Below are 23,934 nucleotides of genomic sequence, written 5' to 3'. Positions count from 1 at the left end.
AGAATTGTGCAAACTTAAGAATAGAATTGAACTTGACATTTTGTGTTCCTATAACTATTTCTGTGTTTGGATCTATTGTGTTCAGAGGAACTAACATGATGCTATCAGTCTTCAAGATGGACCACCAACTGCCCCAAAGCATCAATGATTCACCGCCATATTTGCACATCTCTTAAATTAAAAAAAAAAAAAAAAAGTGCAAATCCTCTAATATTTCCTGCAAACTTCAAAATGGACTTTTTGGATACTAATGATAAATTAGTTGCTGTTTACCAAGGAACATGGACAAACATCAACTAAAGCTAATTAACAACAGCTAAATAATATAATAACAACGTAATACATAATAAAAACCTCAAGTGAACTAGAAATACATACAAACTGTACGTCAACAATTTTGGAGCTGACTGTCTAAAAAGACAGAAAACAAAGGCATTGCCTGAATCGGCCTCTCAAGCAGCAGACTTACGAACTGATTGGTGAAACACATATCAGCATTTGCACACCTGAGACAGTAAGGCAGTAGCTAGATTTAAGTTCAGCAAAGTCCTTAAGTAATCAAAACCAGTGTTTCTGTAATTGCATACAGTAAATTCGGCTATCCAGATTTTATTTCTGCAGTATAGATGACCAGGGAGAAGTATTTGTACCCATATACATTTTATGTTTCTGTCACAGTCAATAACACGTGTACTGTGTTGTTATGTGTATGGACTTGTTTTACTGGAAATTTGTTTTGTATACTGACCTTACACTTGGCATAATATTTCACATTTATATAGTCCTGTGCTCAGACCTCCTGTATTGTCTTGTTTGTTTCAAAAGGATTCTGGAGGTATTTCTGTTGGAATGACAATGAAACTTCACTCGACAAGAAAAAAAAAAACCCAAAAAAAAAACCTACAAGCTCACAAATAAAAAGATGACAGCATGTGTTGTGGAAGCTGCACTTTATTTGAAAAAAATTACACTAGTTTTCTTACATTTTTTAAATATGTAAACAAAAGAAAACAATCTGTGAGGACGACAATATTCAGCAGAACGTCAATAAAGTCAGATTCAATCGAATTGCTTTCACATTTCAATCCATCCTTAGCTAAACACCCAGTATTCAGTATATACATAACGCACTGGTCAACAGCGCTCAATGTTTCTTTTGGTCAAGACGTTCTTTTTGTATTTTACATGATAGATATACAGTGATAAATATGACCTTTGTCCATTACGATATCAAATTAGGCAAGTGGGCCCAGCCAGCAGTCCTGGGGGAAGTGGCTTGCTTTATTCAAGTCTGAAACATGAGGGCAAATCTTCACATTCAGAGAGGCAGCCATCTTGAACTGTGTAGGTGAAACAATGGCATGCCATGCATAATGCAGAAACACATCTCTTCCCAAGTGCAACACCTGGCAGATACTTAGACAACTCAGTTCAAAAACCCTAGGCATGGTTATCGGCTATATAGATCAGCAAACCAGGTTCTAAATCTTATCTGCCCAATACTTCTGGGTTGTGAATGCTTGATCTACAAAGAGTATTTCTAAACATGAAACATAGAGAATACTTAGTGTTCTATATCATTTAACTTACAGGTGTAATTTTCACATAGCTATTTTAAAATCTCTAATTGCTTTAATCGCCTTATACAATCCAAAACCCATGTGTTATGTTAAATTATTTAAAGTTTTTCCAAGGCATACACATTCATACATATTCTCTTTTTTTTTTTTTTTGAGTATAAACCATAAATAAATACAAACACACAAGTGAGGTCTATTTGTGAACATAATTAAAAAGACAAAACTAAACAAAGTGGTAAAATATCATCACTGTATCCTATTTACTTTAGGAGTTTCTGACTGTTAGGGAGATTCCTGCCTTTCTCCCCTGTTAAAAACAGAAAGAAAAAAACAAAAGAACAAAGAAAACAGCAACAGGGAATATTAACATAGATTTTCTCACACAATGTTAAACTCTCTCAGTCCCATTTACCTATCTTTACAGATTATAAAATGCATGAGGAATCCCCATCAGGGTAGAACAGCAGCATCACTTCAAATCGCAGACAAATTACAAAATGATTCTAATAAGCTCTCAGTCTTATTACACCTTCTGTTCCTGCACCGTTGACATTTTAGACATGTTTGGTTCCTCTGAAGAGCAGGACAGCACAGACCACAGAGCTGCGCTGGACAATGCTTTGACCTCAGGGAGTGAATTCAGCTTGTGTTACATAAACTGCATCTGCAAGCAAAACGTTCAAGGTTTTATTGCAGACAAATGAAATATATACAAGTAAGACACAAAGTGTTACCTTGCTGTAATTTAATTTCCAGACCATTCAGCTTGGCCCAGTACAGTATATTCAGAAATTTTGGCCAACGAATATTTTTGGCTGAGTTTTGGTTTCTTGGCCAAATTAGTCCTGAATGTACTTTTCATCCAAAAAATTTCATTTCAGTGCATCATTCATTCAATATTATAAAATGGTTTGCCAAATGTCACACTGTGATTTTGGAAAGAAGACAATGCAATGAATGTCAGCAAGCACTGGAGCACAGAATACTCAAGCAACAGGGAACTTTAGAAGACTGTTCCTGCTATGGGCAGAGAACAGAGTAAACATGGTTTATTTCACACAGTTTTCAAACATTGCTCAGATAACATTACCACTTCGACAAAAACTAGCATTATTTAAAATCTGTATTAACATTTGTATTAATGCTGGGCAGCACGGTAGCGCAGCGCATAGTGTTGCCACTTCACAGTTCCAGTGTTCCCGGGATAGGCTCCAGAGCCACTGCAACACTTACCTGGAAACAGCAGTTACTGAAGATGAATGAATGAATGAATGTATTAGCATTCATACAAATAAAATGTTCACGCATATTACATAAAAGCATTCTAAGGTCACCCAGAAATCCTAACAGGTTCAATGTTCTAGGAACCAAAGGTACTACACATATTAAAAATCAATAGTCAGAAAACATTCTGCTAACCCACAAATCAATAGCTGGGCCTTAAGACCGCAAAACAGTCTCTCTTTTTTTTGTCCCTCTACCAGCTTCCAACACCCCCAATCCGAGAAGACCAATTACCGGGTATAGGTGAGTTGGTAGCTGGGAAAGAACAAAAATGAGAACCTTTTTTGCAGGTCTAGATGAAAGCATAGAAGTCATGCATTATCTAGACAAAAACGTAGGGGCCATGCAGTAGCTACACAAAAGCACAGGGGTCATGCAGCACCTAGATTAAAAACACGGGGAGCATGTAGTACCTAGACAAGAGATGAGGTTCTACAAGAAATCCTTGAGAGAGAGCTGTGCAAAGGGGTCTTGTCCTGGAGCTCGAAGAGGGCTCTGACTGGAGGGACTAGAGGCAGCAGAGGGCTAGTGTAGACACCGTGACACAAAGACAGAAACAGAGAAGGAAAGAGCTCAGAGAGGTAAAAGAAGGAACACACAAAGGAGAGAGGCCTGCAGTCTGGAAGAGAGATCTTTTGGTCTCATGGCCAATGTGAACACAGTGGACCAGGGTTATTAGAGAGCTGCCCTCTCTATACGGCACATAATTACACTAACAAAAGAGCTTCCACAGGGGTATAATCTATATATACACAAGTAGAAATGCATACCTGTGCACTGGACACAGATCCAAATGGGTTGGACGGCCTCATGACAGGTTGTGTGTACATCATTGTGGGCTGCGTCATCATGGCCATTGAGGGCAACTGTGGGGGCTACACACAGTCAAGCTTTGAGAAACAAGCCTATCATTTCAAAATTAGACTTTGAATTAGTAAGTCTTCAACTGTTATACTCTACTGAGGTTTAGAACACAATTGCAATACAATGTGATGGAAACACATCTTGAATAAATAATGTAATTAGGAACTTTGCAAGGAAATTGTTTGAAAATTTGGGTGAGAGGAAAGAAAAAGTAATTGTAACAAACTTCAACAATGGGCAAGGAGGAAGCAGGAACCAAGAGAACTCTAACGTAAAGTTTAATAATAAACAGAACTCAAGCATAACAATAACCACAAACATAGCATAAACATAAAACATGCGTGCATCTCTCCCTCTCCCTCAGGCGTTTCCAGCCACTCCTGTATCACTCTCTCCCACTTATTAGACAACTCAGTGCCAGGCGTGCATCCTCACAGCCTGGCCCCTCCCTCCTCCTCGTCACAGTAATATATTTTCACTATAATCCTGATTATTAAATTGTCTAAATGGATTTTTATATATAGCCTTTTCCCCTTTTAGATAGGTTGCTTAACATGACATGACAATAGATGCACTTTTTTTGCCTTCAGCTAATTACTGGAATGTGATTATGGAAGTGTAAAGGGGAGAACTCTTCCATTTTTGCTAGATGTCCAGGCCCCTCCACTGGATGACATCGGTGGACCTCTAGATGTGAGAAGGAGGTTTTTTTTTTATGTCTCTATAGCAGGAGAATGACCCGAGTGAGAGCTTGTGACCTCAGAATGCAGAGTGGATCGTCAACTGAGTGACTTTGGAATGAAGCGAATGAATCAATGGTATCTCAGGACTGTGCGTATTGTAGTATTTGAAGTTAATAGCGCAGGGGGCTACAGAGCTGCCAGAGTAGAGAGGAGTTGGGCTGACTTGTGTGAAAACATGTATCTGCATCACGCCCCAATTTCAGGCACAAAAGAGGTCAGACTACATGGTGAATGGCAGGAGCCGACAACCGAGAGGAATAGTAAGAGCATGAGAGTGTAAAAAATAGGAATGACAGAGTGAAATATTGTACTATAAAAAGAAAAGGGATTCAAGACTGATGTAGTTTGAGTTTTTTCCTTGCTAAACAGATCCTTCTTGTATTGTAACCCACTCGTGAATTTTTTTTGGTAGCCAGTAGTGACTAACAGGAGGCGGTGGTGAGTTTCTCAACATTTATTTCCAAATGATTCAAAATGAGTTTCAAGCCTGCTGCTCGTCCAATCTGTGTCTTTTTATCCTCTTTTTTGCTAATACTATTTAGTTTGTGCCAAACTTTTTGATGATCATTTTTTGATTAAAAACAAAATTCACAGGAAAAGACCAGGCACTACAATTTACTATGTTTAATTACACTATATTTTAACTAGCTTGTCAGAAATGTGCTGTGTCTAAGAGCCTCAGGGAAAGCTACTAAATTCAGTCCATGGTCTGGCCCAGAGCAGCACTCTATAAAACTAAAGCAGAGCAGAGAACCCTTACCCCTTCATCCAGAGCCTATATTTTAGCTAGCTAGTCAACACCAGGTGTCTAGTTTCTTCAGTAGTGTTTGTGCTCTTTATGCATGGATGAACAAGTGGAACACAAACCACAACATTTTCTTCCACAAACAGCTTGCAGTGGTATTTTTCTAAATATTTTCCAAAATCTCGTAATCTTTAGAATTAAGCTTGAAAATACGTACCAGGCCATATCCCATCATGCCTGTAGGAGTTGTTGCAGGGAAGGCCATAACTGATGGAGGCTATAGGACAAAACAAGCACCAGTGAGACCATAAGCAATTTACTCTGCCAAGCTTCTTATATGAACAAGCTCCAAAATTTACCATTGAGACAGGGTTCCATGTAGTGGAAGGAGCTGCTTTGGGCTGCCAGTTCATTCCACCTGTCAGTTTCTTCTCTCCTGGCTGGTTCCAGTGGATATCACTGCTATCACATTAAGAGTCAGTTAGCGCTTTAAAAGTGAATTTGGTTTAACCATCTAAAAATACAATTAACTTACTTTTTAGTGGTGCCATTTCCAATTCCCAAGTCTGAAATAATTGAAAAAGATACTGTTAGAGATATGATATATAAGTTTGGATCTAAGTTATGGGCACAAAGGCATACATTATAGACATCTATTAAGTAATTCTATATATAAAAACTTACTTCCAACTAGATTTGCTAAGGAGGAGTCTAGGTCATTTGACATGAGCTTTTCTGGGTGCTGAGAGGAAGGCTGATTAGAGCTGGCCATTGTGGGCTTCAAGATCCCACCTAAAGGTTTTCCAAAATGACAAGGGACAAAACCATCTAAGTGAAATGTATAGCTTCAATATGTGACTTATCCTGGCTTAAGAGAATGGCATATTTTTCTGAAGCACAAAGAACAGTCAAACAAATAGAAACTTTCAGTAGTGGTGCGATGGGTACATGGAGTTAAGTGGGCTATACCATTGGTGTCCAAGTTACTAGAGGAGGCAGCTTTGTTTCCAAAAACAGACTCAAAGTCAACATTCAGCTCCCCTGTACTCTGTGGAGGAGGAACCTGTGGAGGCCCATATCCTGTAAAAGACAAAAACATTGTTACTTATATGTATTTTTTCAGTCGAGCTAAGATGTAGAATTGAATATAGTGTCATTTTACATGACCACAATGGAGTCTGACCAAAATTCACAGATAAGCTCAAAATGCTTGTGCACACAAAGACAAAAACAGGACTTACAGTACTGTGCAAAAGTCTTAGACACCCTAGCTTTTATAATGCTAATGCTGTCTTAGATGTCCATTTTATATCTGCATTACTGGGTCAGTAAGAAACATTTTAGATTCCAAATACTATTTTTTCCAACCAAAATTAAATGTTATAGAGAAACACTTGTATGTCAGTAAAGAAGGTAACATTGCTTTAGAGACCATTTTTCTCGCTGCTCACTGTCAGGGGGGAAAAAAAGCAAGTGTGACAGTCAGGGTCTCCAAGATGCTTAGAAAAATTTAACTGCCACTTTGCTTATAAAACTGTGTACCTGAGACTACTGATGCATTTTTGAAGGCAAAGGGTTATCAAGACAAATATGGATTTTATTTAGTTTATTACTGTTTATTGCTCTGTATAGATTTTTAAAATAGAAAACATATTTTTTTTTTTAATTTTTGAAGGCGTCTTTGCTTTATTTCTTTACATATGCCTTTTGCACAGCACTGTACATGTAGCACTTTAAATGCCTATAGCAGTACAAACATCTGCCATGCCTTTACTTAACATTTATGTTTTGTTCATTATCAGTGCAAGTGTCATTAAGTTAGTTCATCTGTTTTACTATCTTTTTAATTTTACGATACCCAATATATCTTACATTTTTCTAAGTTAATAACAATATTTATGAAAATGGGCATACAAAGCCCCTTCAGATGCTTGGGAAACTTCCACATAGAATATTCGTAATATTAAGTATTAAGAATTTTTGTTCTACAGCTGCCTTACTGACCTCACTATTACAAGTTAGCACCAAAAGTTTAGTCTGGAACTCGCCTTCAATGTTCACAAACAAGTGTTTAATACAACATTCAGACCTTACCCTTCATTGTGCCAATGTGAACTTGTACCAGCTGAAATAAACCACGATACCAGTAATCAAGAAGGATTGGCAGTAAAACGAGCTTTAGAGGAGTGAGGCCATAGACCCAAGGAAGCCATTCGTTGTTCACACTGACCACAGAAATGCCTCATACCAAGACAAGCAAGATGGGCACTTTTTTTCTTGTTTTCAGTTTGCTATTTAGTTTACTAAGTCCAGGATGCAAGAACATTAAATCTGATGCACTCCTAACGAGGAAGTTTCATGCACTTCAACCCAGTTGCCCAGATCCTTGCCACAAGAGCTGAGCTAGAGAGCCAGTTCCTGGAGTGTGCTCTTCAGGTACTGTCACAAAGGCATTTGTTCCTGCTTCTAGTACAACTTCTAAACATTCAAACTACATTTCCCACGATCTCCAGCCAGCTTCCATGACAGCTGATTGACTCCACACCCTATTTTGTGATCCATCACAAACTCACCACTATCCATGCTCTCAGTCACCTGTCTTTTAATTAATTACATAAATGTGTTTATATAAACTCAGAGCTGTTCACTAAAACCTTAAGAAGCCTTACTCCAGAATCATTCTCTGTGATACTGTACATCTGTTTGATTTTGACCCTGATCTCATTTAGCTTTCTGCTCTTTTGAATTTGCCTAGGTCATACCCGGTTGCTCATTGCCCATTCTTTGCCCTTTTCATGGTTTTTCATTATTGCCTTGCTCTCTTCTTATTTTTCTTTTGTGTTGATATTAATAAACTTGGTACCTGTATTCCTCAGTCAGCAAATTGTGACAATTTGTAGTATAATCATTGTGGATGCATTATTCCACTTTTAGTAAGAATTTAGAACAAGTCATTTTGATCTGAACAAATCATAAGTGTTCAGTCAGGCAAGAGGAACATCAGACAAAACTGGGAGAGGTGCAGGAGAGGGAAACAGGACATAGAATAGGGCTGACAGGAGACATAAGGAGCCAAAAAGAGTTACAGATAAAGCAAGCTGCAGTCACAGGCCCCCTACCTCGGAACAGACCTGCTACAGTGGAAGGCTCAGGTGGGAAGGGAGAGGGGTTTGTGAGATGCTGTATCATAGACGCTTGACCAAAAGAATCTAACACAAGAGTGGAGAGAAGGAAAGATAGCATCTCGAACATTAGAGACACTTGAAGAGTTATGCATTTTACGTTAGTCTGAAGAGTGAACACTAGAGCCAAGGTCAATATTTGCAGATCACGAGTCAGCATTATGTATCCATGTTTGTTCAAAAGACAAATGGCATTCAGTAGAGATGCTAAGCTTATCATGTGCTTATGATCATCCCGTTTGCACTGACTCAGTGCCCTATGTTTCCTGAAGAACATAGGTAGGGATGGTTTTGCCATCATACTACCTGAGATTAAGTGTTCTATCCGCACTGTTCGTTTGTAATTGGCTGATACGGATGAGCTTGAATCAATAAAGGGATTGTATTGATCTACAGTGGAAAAGGAAAGAAAATCACTTTTCACTTTACAGTACCCAGATCTTTTAACTAGATTATATGCTTATCAATAAATAAACGGTTATTAGTTGCTATAGTGGTGTTATTGTAGCTTTTTTTTTTTTTTAGATCACAGCTTCTTCTAAGAAATTAGAAGTGGGAAAGGATATAGGAATATTAGGCTATTAGGATATAGGACTATCATAACAGGCAGATTATAATACACTGCACTGTCTGAAACAATATTTATCATTCACCATGTATGTTGAAACAAAGACCACCATTTTCTTTATCTGTTATAAACCAACATGACATATTTCTGTAATGATTTCAGTAACACCTGAATCAATTGTCATTTTAAGTCAAATGCATTGGCAATGGCAATAGGGAGCGCTCTGTGCTTAAAAGGAAATACATAGTGTAGGAGAATGACAGCAAATGTGTTTACTACCTAATAACTCATAAACTGACAGCAGTGTGGTGTTAATGGTAATAGGGTGCTCATAACACAAACTATATAGTGCAGGAGGAGGAAAGCAAAGTGTGTTTACCACCGAATAGCTCATGACCTGATGTCCTAGAGGGAAAACTAACACCATCAGATGACACAGCAGGTGGATGAGCAGGATCAACATGTTTGGTTAGAAAAGGGTTTAGGGTTGGGATGGAGCCTTCGACAGCTTCAGAAGAAGAAAAGGGATCTGAGCAGGCAAAGGGGAAAGACAGAGAAAGAGGAAGAAAAGAATAGCACAGTCAAACAGGAAAGACATCAGAATGAAAACATGGAAAAGACTAGATCGTGCAGAATCTCTGACACTAACACACAAAGATGGCGGAACATTTACACTACCTCCCCATGGTGTGGATAGTGAGGGCCCAGGCTGCATGGATGGCTGGAAGGTGCTGTTCAAGTCAAAGAGGTCATTCTCCATCTTCAAGGTGCTGAGAATAAAGGAATAAAGTCTTTAAAAGCAATTTAATCGCTGGCCAAAATAACCTGAATATGATTTCACTAATATGTAGGTTGTTCTGGAAGTAATAGGACATTTACCAAAACAGTAGTACTACAATTTCATTATTGCTTATATTAATTTATCATTTTTATTAGAATTGCTACATTTTAATTTGATATTATTACTCAATAACTATATTGATTCAGATGTAGTTAAAGGTTAGAACTACTGAGAATCACAGTTACCAACACTATTCAAAGAAACAGTGGCCCTTAATCATCAAAGCAGTGTAGAAACAAGCAAAGATACAAGCACCCAGAATGACATGAATTTTGTATATTTGAAAGAAAATGAATCCTCTGAAGCTGATTGTTTGAAGCTGATCGAAATCTTTCAGCTGTGTGGAATCTCCTGCCACCTAGTGTCTAATTTACATATTATATGTATACGTCACACCCCAGTTTACCCTCACGTAAATCTCAGTTACATGAAACATGTCCTAATTTAGGCGGGTGAGCCAATAAAAGAAAAGCATTAGCAGGACGCAAGCTTTAGCAAGATGCAAGGGAAAAAATGCAAATTATGAGAAAAAATAAACTTCCATGAAGTGAAATTAGAGGTGCTTGTGTTTGAGGTAGAAAATCTACTTTTGGAATGGACCTGTGCCCCTGCCACGCAGAAGGGAGCCCACTTGCTGCTAGGTGAGCTTGGTGTGCTTTAAGCACATGTACAGCATGTCGCCTGGTCATAATTCTCCCAAAATACTCATTAGTTTCTTTCTCTTCTCCCCTTTGTTTCCTGAGGCATCACAGTTACAGCGCATTCAGAAAGTATTCAGACCCCTTCGGTTTTTTTTTCACATTTTGTTATGTTGCAACCTTATGTTAAAATGCTTTAAATTATTTTTTACACTCCATACCCCATAATGACAAAGCAAAAAACAGATCTGTGATAACTAAGTATTAAGACCCTTTGCTATGACACTTGAAATTTAGCTCAAGTGCATCCCATTTCTCTGGATCATCTTTGAGATATTTCTACACTTTGACTGGAGTCCACCTGTGGAAAATTCAATTGATTGGACATGATTTGGTAAAGCATACACCTGTCTATATAAGATCTAATAGCTGAATATGCATATCAGAGCAAAAACCAAGTCATGAGGTCAAAGGAACTGCCTGCAGAGCTCAGAGACAGGATTGTGTAGAGGTACAGATCTGGGCAAGGCTACAAAAAAATTCTGCTGCACTGAAGGTTCCCAAGAGCACAGTGGCCTCCATAATTCTTAAATGGAAATAGTTTGGAACAATCAGGACTCTTCCTAAAGCTGGCCGCCCGGGGGACAAGGGCCTTAGTAAGAGAGGTGACCAAGAATCCAATGTTCACTCTGGTTGAGCTCTAGATACCATGTGGAGATGGGAGAAACTTGCAGAAGGTCAACCATCACCGCAACACTCCTCTGACCCGGGCTTTATGGCAGAGTGGCCAGATGGAAGCCTCTCCTGAGTGCAAGACACATTTCCCTCTGGAGCAGCTGCAGAACATTTTTTGAAGAATGCTTTTGAACAGGTCATTGTGACTGACGGTCGAAATGTTGAAGCTGAGATCACACCACTTTTCAGTTATTAATGACACACTGTATAGAATGATTTGGGAACCTCAGACAGGAGAAACTGGAACCCAGCTTTTGGTCCCAAAAAGCTGCAGGGGAATGCTCTTTCCGCACAGCTCATTATAATCCCATAATCAGACACCTGGAGGTAGATAGAATACTACACTCCTTAATGGCTTGTCTACTGGCCAGATATTTGTGGTCAACAGTGTGCATCATACCACAAATGTGGTGAATCCACCATTCATCCCAAATGTGTCAGTGTACCTTCATTCCATTATCGAGATCCCCTTTAAAAGAACTGGTATGGAATTGATATAATTGGCTAGTGGAGCTGTGCACTGTATTGTGATTGGCTCTGTGGTCTTTCATGATTTAAAAAAAACAGAAACAGTTTGGGATAGTGTTCAGCACTATGTCACAGTTTCCCCTACAATTTCATTTGGATTCGCCCTGGTGTAGCTATTCACATTCAAGCATACTGCTTGCTCAAAAGCAAAATGGTTTAGGACAAATTAGAGAAAAGCCTAGTGATGGGACTGGAACAGCCCTATTGTGCTTGTGCCCAAGGCAGATGGGGCAGCCAGTTTATGAATGTACAAACTAAATGCTACATAATATGGCCAAATGTTTGTGGACACCTGACCACCACACCCATATGTGCTTTTTGAACATCTCATTCGAAAATTTGTTCCCCACCTTCCTGTTATAATAACCTCTCCTCTTCTGGGAAGGCTTTCCACTAGATGTGGCTGTGGGGATTTGCCCATTAACCCAAAGTGAGGTCAGGCACTGATGTCAGGCGAGGCAGCGTTCAAGTTCATCCCAAAGGAGAGCATTCAAGTTCGTCCTAAAAGTGTTCAGTGGGGTTGAGGTCAGGGCTCTGTGCAGGCCACTTATGTTCTTCCACATCAACCTTGGCAAACCATGTCTTAATGGACCTCACTTTGTGCACAGGGTTACTGTCATACAGGAACAGGTTTGGGCTAGGCCGCTTAGTTACAGTAAAAGAAAACTGTAATGCTATAGCATACAAAGACATCCTATACAACTGTGTGTGTTCAACTCTGTGACAATCTGGGGAAAGCACACATATGGGTGCGATGGTCTAGTATCTGCAAATTTTTGGCCATACAGTGTATATCTAAATTTGATGCTGATCCTACGGTTTGCACTGATGAGCCCCTGGCCTGGCTAGGCATGACTAGTTTTATTCAACATAATGATCTATAGAAGTGATTGGCAGCAGCATATGAAGCATGTGAAGGCAGCCCTAACATCCTTGACACAAGCCATCTTCACAGCAAACCCAGAGAAGTGTGTGACTTGATGGATGGAGGTACAGTCTAGGCTTCAACTTGAGTCTTTGTCAGGTGCATCCCCAAATTGATCAGACTGTTCTGACTGCAGCATGTCCCTGACCCAAGGCCAAAAAGGAAATGAGACAATTCCTGGGGCTGTTGAGATATTATCATAGGTATGTGCCTAATTATTCAGACCTCATTAGCCTGCTGACTGATCTCACTAAAATGGGAGAGCTATTGATCAGAGCAGTGCCAGCAGGCCTTTGTTAGTGTTAAAGGAGCTCTCTGTATGGAACCCTGCTTCAGTCCCTGGACTTTCTATCCACTTTGTGTGCAGAATGATGTGTCAGGCTGAGGACTGGCAACTTTTCTGTCTCAGGTGTTGGAGGGTGAGGCCTGCCTGGTGCAGTCCATTAGTGAAAAGCTCTCAGTGTTTGAGTCAAAGCACAGCGCCATCAGAAATGAGTGTCTGGCCATCAGTGTCTGGCATCCAGGACTACTTATTGGGGCAACCTTTCATCCATGGTTCAGACCACTCTTGCCTGCAGTAGCTGAACTATATGAAGGATGCCAACATGTGGATCAGTTGCTGATATCCATCACAACAGCCTTTTAAGTTCACAGTGGTTCACAGGCCAGGGAAGCAGTTGGTAGTGGCGGACTTTTTTGGTTGCAGACAGGATGGGCCCTGGCCTGAGTTGAGTGTTGGGGGTATGTGGCAGGTGGGAGCATGGTTTGGCATGGGTCTGCCCTGGGAGGGAGGTGTTTGGGAACAAGCCAGAGGGGTAATGACTAATATGCCACACCTGAGCCCTGTTCTGTCTATTTTGCAAAGACATTTTCCAAAATGTGGCATGCCACTGTTTGAAGAGCAAACAGCCTCGGTTCTGCTTTATGTACATGTGTGTTATACATTTACATATATAATACATTTTTTTCTACTTAAATGTAAAAACCTTGACTGCTCGAATACTTCTGAAACACATCTGATTAAAAAAACACATTCCATATTCATTGTATAAGTGGTAAAAACTGGACAAATATTTCCAAAAGGCTCACCCATTTGAGCAGCTCGGGGTGGAGAACAGGTCAATGACAGGAGCTGTATTGATGCTGGCCGCTGTGGTGGACACCGGAGATGTGTCTGTGGTGGCAAATGAGGGCCTCTTGGAGAGTTCTTTCAACCTCTGCTCCTGGAGAGACACAGTTCAGATAAATGATAGAGGGAAAAACATTACAGTGTAGCTGCCAGTCAAAAACAATACTACCAATTATAAGTGTTGCATATTAAACTGTACATATATTTTTAATTGTCTTAAAGACATTTTAATAAAGTCTTATGCTTGAAATCTGTTTCTAGGTAAATAGTAAAGTTAATGCCGAAGTATGAATTAATTTGTGAGTCAAAATGTATTTTTTATAAGTTGGCTTTATTTCACTTTTCATCATTCATTCATCTTCACTAGCCACTTTATTCTTGTCAGGGTTGTGGTGGAGCCTATGGTGCAAGGCATGAATATAACATGGATGGGATTCCAGTCCATCTCACCGCACCAGCCGCATACACACATACAAACACTCATTCACACCTAGGGGCAATTTATCATAGCCAATCTACCTACATGTTTTTGGGAAGTGGGAGGAAACCAGAGAACCTAGAGGAAACCCACACTGGGAGAACATGCCTACAGGCAGTAACCTGAGCTCAGGATTGAACCCGGGGATCCTGGAGCTCTGCAGTGGCAGTGCTACCCACCGCACCACTGTTTTTACCTAGAACTAAGTTGTTTCCCCAGGCAAGAAAATTGAGGAGTAGCAGCCAACAATCAAGCTCCCTCATGAAGCTGGTTGAGAAGAATCTAGTTCATCAGGAACAATTTTTACAATTGAAAATAGAAAGCAGTGTTGATTTGTTTAACACTTGTTTAACACCAGATTTGTTTATTTAGGTCACTGCATAAATCCATATGTGTTATTTCATAGTATTAATTTCTTCATTATTATTCTAAAATAGTAGAAAATAGTAAACATTATATAAAGAAAACCCTTGTATAAGCAGTTGTGTTCAAACTTTTAACTATAGCAGAATTATATCAACAGCTGCAACAACACATAAGTTTTCAGGAAGAGTCATACTTTCATATTATCCCTGTAAATTTAGCTGTGTTCTGATTAGTCACCTTCAGTGCTTTCAGACGTGCCTGCTCTTCCTCCAGGGCTGCCTGTTTTTCTCTCTCATCCACTTTGGTGAAAGACATGCCAGTGTTCGCCAGGGACGATACAGCATTGGAAAGTGTGCTTGCCCTGCGATAGCCAAATACAGTTACATTACTGCATATTACAGCTCTCTGCATATTACTGTCTGCATTTTACAGCTACAATGATTAACTTGCTACATAAAAATATTACGCATAGTATTCATTTTACTACAACATACTACCACCATGTTCTCAAGATTGCAGATTTGATGGAATTCATAAAACCTTATTCTCATGAAGAGTTAAAAATGGTTAATGAAATCATGCTGATTCTGAAAACCATGACTGCGGAGCCTACCTGCTGGCCGCGGTGGAATCCTTGACCTTTTTGCCCTCCAAAGAGGCCAGGTGCTGCTCTAAAGCATCCAGGAGACTGCTGGGAGCCTAAAGCAAAGCAAGCAATTATTCAGTTCAGCCATGTGTTCAGGAAACATTAACCAGACAATAAATGTCACAAACAAAAAAAAATTAACCACAAAAGGTAGCAGAAAACAAGTGCAGAAAGAAGTGAGTAAAGAAGTACTTACACATACTGTAAACTGAAGGTAGACAGGAAGTGGAAACATAAGGATAGATACAGAATATAAAGGTGGTATTGATCAGAGATCCATATTTTGGACTTAAAAGCATCTAATTTATTCACTGTTTATCTTTGGCTAACAGGCCCATGCCATAATACTGTAATTTTAGGGCTTTAAAGTGTTGATTGGGTTCAGTTTGTATTGACTGAATTGACTGTTATAACTGCATCATGGCTGTTTTTACACTGTAACGTAATGAACAAACATTTTTTCATAGAGTAGTTTTCCAATCACCTAGTTACAGCTGCACTCAAAACACCTTTATTTGCTGTAGTGGAAAGTTAAGAAAAGCAAAGTGAAGATTTTTCAGTTACATGCATATCTTTAGTAAGCTTTCATGCAATTTTTTTTTCACTTTAGTCCACTGAAGAAAATTATAATAGCGGAGATTTGGAGAACACTAAAGTCAGTTACTAATACAGCAAAATAAAGTTATTGCAGGGAAAAAGAGCAAAAATAAACTGGAGTTTGGCACCCCTGCTCTAGATCTTCTCTAAGAAGCTAGTGTACAACAGATACACGTGGTTTTACCTGAGAGAGATCAGGAATGTCCCCTCGGTCTATCCCCACCTGCTGTCAAAGGACAAGAGCATGAGTGTTACAACAGTGCTCACCTTTAACACTTTTTCATCACACTACAGCAAGAGAAAGTCACCTCTGCCACTTTGAGGAACTCAGAGATGCGGGTCATTCTGGTGAGGAATTTCTTGTAAATGTCCAGTCCTTCTTTGCACTGAATCTTCTTCATGTCAAAATACTTCTCTGTGGATGGAACGTAGACATTTCATAAAATATAAAATCTGCACTGTTGTGGCAATGGAAAAAAATATCTAATAACAACTAATGTCCAACTTTTAAGTTGCAGTACTTAATGTTGTAAGAATTAAAGCATTACTGAATCATTAGAGAAAAACAAAAACACAGTGTCTTTGTGCTGTTGCAAGTCACCCTGGGAAATCAGGTCGGGTTTCGCTTCAGTTTTCACACTCATAGGTATGTACTATCAACATTCTTATGAGGCTAGCACTGAACCAGAAATATTATAAAAGGAGTCTTAATACCAAACAATACCTAAACTGTAGACAGTCAGTGAGCAAAACAATCATAGTGGCCATCCTTAAAAAAAAACAGGAGGTGGCAATTTTATGAGATGTAATAAAAATGTGGGTTTTTTTGTTTTGTTTTGTTTTTGTTTTTAGCTGAACAGGTAATACACTTTTGCTGTTCAGTAACTGGGTAGCTAGTAGGGGTGTAATGATACACAAAATTCAAATTCAATATGATTTCAATATGGTGGTGTCTTGATACTATACATTTTTGATACAGTAAACATAAGCATTGCCTGAATATGTGTGTCAGGTTTCTATTTTCAATTGTTTAAAACTCTGAATGATATAGAAGTACAATAATTTGAGACCCTAATAAAGGACACAGTGCAGCATATATTGGAACAAAAGCTGTGCCTTAGAATATAACAATATTAAAAATGGCTAATTAAACATTAGTTCTCTGGCCAAGGAAGCTGCACTGGTGTGCAGAGTTGCCAAGTCTCAGCAAAATTTCCACCCAGCTACATCTCCACATCTGCACACAAACACCTGAAACTAGCCCAACAATCAGGGAGCGTTTTCTTCTTTTTTATTATTTGTGTTGGAAAAAGGTTCACTGTGGTGCACACACTTTTCTGATTTGTTGTCTCAGGACTAGCCTAATTGTTGGTTTGGGACTGTGTATTTTGTTTTCTACCATTTGTTTTGGACTGTTAGCTTTGTGTGCTTCACTGTTTTTGTTTGCCTTTGTTGTTTTGTCTTTCAGTTAAAGTGTGACTTGTAGTGTGAGAAAGGTGCTATGTACAGGACGTTTAACATTATTACTTTTTACTGCTTGCAGTACTAGTTATCAGCTACTATTCTTTGACATTTTCAGGTGCTACCTTCTTTCCGTAACCTTTCCGTATCCTTTTCCGTAACTAGCCGCATTAATAAACCTGCTTTCTCCTAGTTAACTGCTCAGATAGCTAACTACACTATCAGCTGTTGGAAAGACTTGCCCCTCTCATAGCGATCATTAAAATAAAGTTTTCACCTTGTACTCAGAAACTGTTCGGTAGTAACATTTCTGTAGTGCTGAGAAGACTATGGTAATGGTAGAGGATAGAGAAATTGTCCCTGAGTATGTATTGTTTTGCAATTTACAACCATCGGAATAATCTGCATGACCGAGGGGTACACATTACAAAGTTTTTATTATTATTATTATTATTATTATTATTATTATATCAATACCATGTTTATAAAAAAGGCTACACACAATTTGCAGGTTTTTGTGATGTAAAAAATGAAACCAAGATAAATCATGTCAGATCTCTTTCCCCCTTTAATGTGATAGAGCAACCAAAAAAAATTCATGTCAAAAACAAACAGTAACATTTTAGGGAAAAAAAAAAAACTTACTCAACTTACTCAAAGTTAAACACTATAACTATATTGTGGTTGAATTACTATACTAGGTAAAAGTAGAACCCCATACTGATGGTGAAGCATGGTGGTGGCAGCATCATGCTATGGGGCTGCTTCTCTTCAGCGGGGATTGGGGCTCAATCAAGATAGAGGGAATCATGAATAGCTCTAAATACCAATCTATTTTGATAAAAAATCTGCAGGCCTCGGTTAGGCATCTGAAGATGAAGAAAAACTTCACCTTTTGCACGATAACGTCCCAAAGCACAAATCCAAGTCAACAAAGGAATGAATAAAAAGATCAACCTAAATCCTATCAAAAAACCTGTGGAGTGACTTGATGAGGGCTGTACACAAAAGATCCCCTCACAATTTGATAGACTGGGAGCATATTTGCGAGGAAGAGTAGAATAAAATTGCCAAAACAAGACTGGTAGACTCTTACCCAAAAAAACAAAGAGTGCTGTATTACAAGCAAATGTAGTGCACACTTCTTTGCACACTTTCAATTCTTTGTTTTTCACTTGAATTGTGTTGGTTGCTATATCACATTAAAGGGTGGGAAAAGATTTGCATGATTTATCTTTATTTTCTTTTTTTTTTCACCTGCAGTTTCAACATGGGCGTGTAGATATTTTATATCCACCACGATTCTAATTTGATTCTAGGCTTTCTTTCTGAATGATTCAAGCTTCATGATTGTCCCGTAGCAGCTCTTTTTACAACACAGAGTTAGAGGACGCACATCTTTCAATGGGGATCAATTCACATTATTGACATCTCAAGCAATGGGGAACACAATATTCTCATTATGCTACACACAATCATATTTAAGCCTATGAAATCAATCCATTCACTGAATCCTTGATTACTTAGCTTTAAGATTTCAAACTGCGACAAAAGTAAGCTTTAAAATAAATACAATACAATTTGCTAATAATTATATGTATTGTTTTGTTCTGAATTTGATTCTATTTAAACATTTACTGCAATCCACAAAGCCGCATTACAGTAATCGTGTTTAGACAGTGCTGCAGTGATTTGCTAAATAATTCAAACGATATCTATAGGAATCTGGGGTATGGGTATAATTACTTTCTTTAAGCATTGTCCAAGGAACTTAAGAGAGTGCAAGACAATCCATCAAGAGAAATATAAAAAAGCTACAATTTCATGGCACAAAACTGACAGAAATGAAAAAAAAAAAAATTAGAATACTTTTGCAACTCTACTACATAATGTTATATTCTATTCATAATAATTATGCTGAAGTAATAACACTGTTATTAAATAATAATAAGAAGAAGAAACGTTTGTTGTGAATGTGCGATAAAAGCATGAAACACTGAATTCATTCTTCCTGGCATGTGTGGATGTGTGGCAAGCTTTACCCAGCAGGTTGATTATCCCTTCGTTGTAAGCTGCAAAAAGCCTGATTGAGTCTTTGAAGAGGAGCATGAAGGCTGCGTTAATAACTCCATTGGTAAGCTCATTGGCATTGACCTGGACATAGAACAATAATTTGATTTTCCTCACAGAAAGATTTGCTGCTAAACAGTAAATCTGTATTAACTTAAAAAAAAAAAAAACCTGATGGAAAATGGTACAGGCTGTATGAATAGTAAACACATCAGGAGGGAGATCGAGAACAGAATATGACATTCGGTATCGTGCTAAACTCACATTGAAGTCTAACAGGGCGTCCATCTGGTTCTGGATGATCGGGATGGTTTTAAGGAGCTTCTCTGTATTCATGGTTCTCATCACTCCATCAACCCTAAAGGAAAACATTATGACACATTATTTCAGTGGTTTGTCCAGAGAATTAGATCATACTGTACGTCTAGCAAAGTGATTGCTACGCTTTCAGTGTAAGCATTTTATAATGGCTCTAAAGCAAATGTTTATCATAATTATGAGATTTAACAAGCTTTACAGTCTCCTATATTTATATGTTTTTAAAATAAGATGACTAAAAGAATTTCATCAACTTCTGTATTTCAAAATATGTATTTCATCAAATGTCTTACCCACGCTTTACTTTTGTAAAATCAAAAGCCACCTGTCGATAAGACACTGCTTTTTCATTCAGATATCGGCTGTACCGCCGAATAAATGTTGACATGTCATAACCTATGACAGACCAGAAACAAAGAATCTTTGTCTACACAATCAACCCTGTCAGACATTCCATCATTATATACCTAGTCTAATAATCTAATTTAACTGGCAAGTTACATATTTATTGAATAGAGTTAATTCCTGGAAATGTCACGCAGTACCTTGTAGTCCACTTTTGTCCAAAAAGTTACTGAGGTTGAATAACGTATTCCTGGAGGCCAGATACTGAACAAAACGCTGCAAAACAATATGACAGAGAACAGTGTTTCTTAGTATATTAACATTTAAATAAACAACCCTGAATGTTAGGAATGGCTGACATCAGCACTGACCTCATTGCCGTAGACCATGAGGTGGTGTGTCGTGATGAGGGATTTGAAGACGACCACCCAGCTGGTGTTGGTGGTCCTCTCAAACAGCGAGTCAGCCAGCTGAGGAATGTTCACATTCATCTCGTTGGTACAGTGGATGAGATCTATAAAGGAGAAAAAACAATACAAGAGTCAGTAAGAGGTTGTATACCTCATAATAACCAAAGAAACATACTTTGGTGTGATGTTAGTGCAGTTAGTGTTGCACCACAGAGCACAGTGCACAAAACTGTTTTTAAGATAGGAGTCAAAAAAGCAGTACTAAATACGTTTCATGACAGGGGCTAGATATTTCTTCAATGCAATAGTAAAATATGCATAGACATTTCATAGTTTAATGAGGCCAGTGAAGTTTCACCCCTTTAACTTTGACTTGTTAAGATAAATGTTAATTAATGGCAACCTCTGTGTGATTTAGACAGAGATAAAGCTCCGTTTAATCCACAAATTCCAAGTACATTTTGTTTTTATACAAAACTAATTCCACAGTTTATATTTGTTACAGCCCTTCACATTTATATGCCACATTTAAGCCGACTGATTGGAAAATAATTATTGTTAATTAATTATACTACAGGGACTTGTATAGCAGACATTTCATGTAACTTAAGCCTACTAATAACACTGAATGCAAGTTTAAACAATTAAAAAGCGCAAGGGTAGCGTTCATTAATAAATTAAAATTTGTAATCTTTGGCAAATCGCTGTGTGGTGTAAGAGAAATAAAACACTTTAGACTGTGCAGTGATACAAAAATAATTCAGTTCAGGGTGGTAATGTATCACACCACTCCGGCATGAATTATTGTGTTATTCCTTACTTAATTCATACGAATAATTGACTGTTTAAAATATTTGTAATTAAAATATGACAAGAGAGTGATATCAACCAAGACATTGGGTTAATTCACATGAATAATTGATTTTTAAAATATTTGTAATTAAACTATGATAAAAGAGTGCTATCAAACAAAAAACACTGGGTGAACTGAAGAATACAGCAATTACAATGCCTTGCGTCATGTAGAAATCGACATAATCTTTTCATTCAAGCACAAAACAATGTGAATTATGCAGAATTACATCATGTATGGAACATCAGCTTAGATAATGTGGGATGTCAAACCAAAGTCTTCAGCAGCGTCAGACAACTTCCCAACACTATAGTTACACGCTAATGCAGACCGAATGATGGTGGCTTCTGACAACCAAACCATTAAAACAAAGCAAGGAAATGGCAAAGGCCTAACTTTGAATAAATTATATAAATATAATTATAAAATTATAACTTTTAAATAAATTTGAACAAAACAAATCCCTTAGAGCTGAATCTTACGCATTAAACTGCTCATACGGTGCCGATATTTACCGAGCTTCTTTTTTAGCTTTGTGAATGAGCAAGCCTGACTTCTGATAATGCATCTGCCAGGACTGGCTTGAAAATGCTGCCAACTTTGATTCATGCTGATACATGACTGCTGTCTCAGAGGACAAGCAATCCTTCACCATACATGGTTTATAGCTACTAAAATAGACCAAAACTCCAAACAACGTTGTACAGTAATAGACCTTTTACAGCAATTACAATACAAGAATAGTACAGACAGCAGTGGACAAGACAAGAAATGAATCAATATTAGTAGTCCAGCAATGAAGGAAACAGTTTTGTGGTGGGGGATGATAGTTAAAAAAACACAACTACTGAAAACGTTAATTTGTTAAAACGTTTACTATTAGCTGAAGCTGCTTTGAGTCCAGTAACTTCAAGATGCAAAAGTCTGTTACGAGCGGACTAGCGTTACAGACACAATACACGCTGTCCACCACCAGACAACTCACACAGCGTTACACAAGTATACAGTACGTAAGTAAAATATGTGTATTTATGGATGCAATACACGTAACCAGGACTTAAGAAATCGGTGGCCATTGACAGACATCACGACATCGCAGTATCCCTGTGACTAAATAAATCGTACCCAATTCTAGTCCTGTGGACTACATGCTTTGAATGTTTTTGCATTTTCCATGCTCATATACTTTTATAGACAGGCTCCCAGACATAATCCACACATGGGCTCTCTCAGATGTTGTAAAGTATGGAAAACTCTTGGAGCAGTGAAAAGTTAAAGTTAAGCAGTTAAGGCTTTGTCTTAGTGAAGGATGTGAGCTCAAATCCCAGCCAATGTTGAGCAAAACTCTAAACTGCCTTACTTCGATGCTGCTGTGGATTAAAAAAAAAAAAAAAAAAAAATCTGCCAAATGGATAAATGTAATCTCAGTCTGCTGGATAATATAATCTCTGCGATGTACTGGACATGGATTGTGAACCACTCTAAAGGATAGTGCACAAGCTGTCCAGACAGAAATGCAATCATATGAGCATCTCTTTAACACTGAAGTGACTTCCAACAACAACATGGATAGAGGAAACTGAGAAAATGTGTGTCAGTGATTTGTGATTTGGACCTGTATCTCCTGCTGGCAGTCAGGAGCACTCAGAATGTAGAGTACTACCTGAAATGTAACCTGGCTCTCATAGTCTGAGATTCAGTCCTTAACAGATGGGAAGCTGACTCTGTTTCCTGCAATGGAAAATCCTCCAGAGATTATTTTCATCTTTGTCTACATAGCCTATACCTGGGCCTACATTTATAACCAATCTCATCCTTGTAAATAGCTTATAACTGGTTATAACAGCCTATTTATGGGCAGATCTCTTACTTCCTGCTAAAGATCATGTGAGATAATCAATGTGTAACTGTTGTAACTATTATAATAGGCTCACTATTAGCTTAGCTGCCCATTGTGGCCACTGTTAACGTCGCCATAACAATACAAGGCAAAGCGGGAATCTCGAGCATCTTTCCGTCTTTACTGCGCCAAATTGTAGCCTGTCAGCTGTGTGAAATACTTACAATCCAAATGTTTCTTTTTAGGGCCCATAATTTCGTGCGTGGTCGCCTTGCACACGGTTTTGGACACGGCCGAGCCGGTAACGCTGTGCTGAGCGGCGGTGATCCTGTCCGTAATGCTCTGGCCCGACATCTTCAGCGCGGCGAGGCGGTTCAAGCGGCAAAAATGTCGGATTTTTCTCCAAACAACGACAACACTAATATGTCGTCTTGTGTGTTTTCAGTCCGTGGTTGACTCCTGGTCGTAGAACAGGGTACGAAAGAGAAAAGAGAAATGAAATAGAGAGGTATATATGTCAGGCTGAGAAGAAACGAAGCCTCAGCTCCAGTTCACGCACTGAGACGAAAAATCCCAAAGCTAATAAATGCTAACGTTACTAAACCGTTACATTGTTAAAAAAAAATAATAAAAAAATCCGACGGAAACCATTTCACAGCTTTTTTTTGACTCATCTCCCATCCCTTTCTCGCCCCAAATCCCACTATCTTCTTCCCCTCCTCCTTTTTCGCCACCCTGCAGGCGTGTTAAAAGGACCAGAAAGGCGTTCAGTGAAATGGCGGGCCTGT

General features: G+C 38.5%; 1 protein-coding gene across 13 annotated transcripts; it reads right to left on the bottom strand.

Annotated features, from left to right (window-relative positions):
• Positions 1-933: 933 nt before the first annotated feature.
• Positions 934-23,934, bottom strand: picalmb (phosphatidylinositol binding clathrin assembly protein b). 13 transcript variants are annotated; one of them, XM_034310767.2, is made up of 24 exons: positions 23,371-23,934; positions 20,415-20,557; positions 20,244-20,319; positions 19,992-20,094; positions 19,645-19,738; positions 19,353-19,464; positions 16,158-16,264; positions 16,034-16,075; positions 15,449-15,460; positions 15,220-15,305; positions 14,844-14,967; positions 13,723-13,856; positions 9,645-9,736; positions 9,346-9,495; positions 8,705-8,788; positions 8,336-8,425; positions 6,186-6,296; positions 5,901-6,008; positions 5,752-5,782; positions 5,576-5,675; positions 5,434-5,493; positions 3,635-3,739; positions 3,278-3,389; positions 934-2,244 (listed from the first exon to the last, which is right to left on the bottom strand). In XM_034310767.2, exons 1-23 carry the CDS (start codon positions 23,498-23,500, stop codon positions 3,297-3,299), a joined length of 2,187 nt encoding a protein of 728 aa, XP_034166658.2. In that variant the 5' UTR covers positions 23,501-23,934; the 3' UTR covers positions 934-2,244; positions 3,278-3,296. The 13 variants fall into 13 exon arrangements, with proteins under 13 accessions (XP_034166658.2, XP_053095831.1, XP_034166663.2 ...); XM_053239856.1 differs by lacking the exon at positions 8,705-8,788 and having other exon boundaries at positions 5,576-5,678; positions 23,371-23,933; XM_034310772.2 differs by lacking the exon at positions 8,705-8,788 and having other exon boundaries at positions 23,371-23,933.

The sequence above is a fragment of the Pangasianodon hypophthalmus genome, chromosome 14, assembly GCF_027358585.1.
Source record: "Pangasianodon hypophthalmus isolate fPanHyp1 chromosome 14, fPanHyp1.pri, whole genome shotgun sequence".
NCBI lineage: Eukaryota > Metazoa > Chordata > Actinopteri > Siluriformes > Pangasiidae > Pangasianodon > Pangasianodon hypophthalmus.
This window is presented reverse-complemented; position numbering and strand designations above follow the sequence as displayed.

What these genes read in the sequence shown, in the direction of transcription:
- picalmb (XM_034310767.2), bottom strand. Translation starts at nt 23,500, where the DNA reads ATGTCGGGCCAGAGCATTACGGACAGGATCACCGCCGCTCAGCACAGC. An exon ending in ACTATCCACACCATGGGGAG is followed by an intron (nt 9,496 to 9,644) that starts GTAGTGTAAATG and finishes TTGCCTGCTCAG; the next exon opens with ATCCCTTTTCTTCTTCTGAA. An exon ending in TAGTAACTTGGACACCAATG is followed by an intron (nt 6,009 to 6,185) that starts GTATAGCCCACT and finishes GAAAACCTTTAG; the next exon opens with GTGGGATCTTGAAGCCCACA.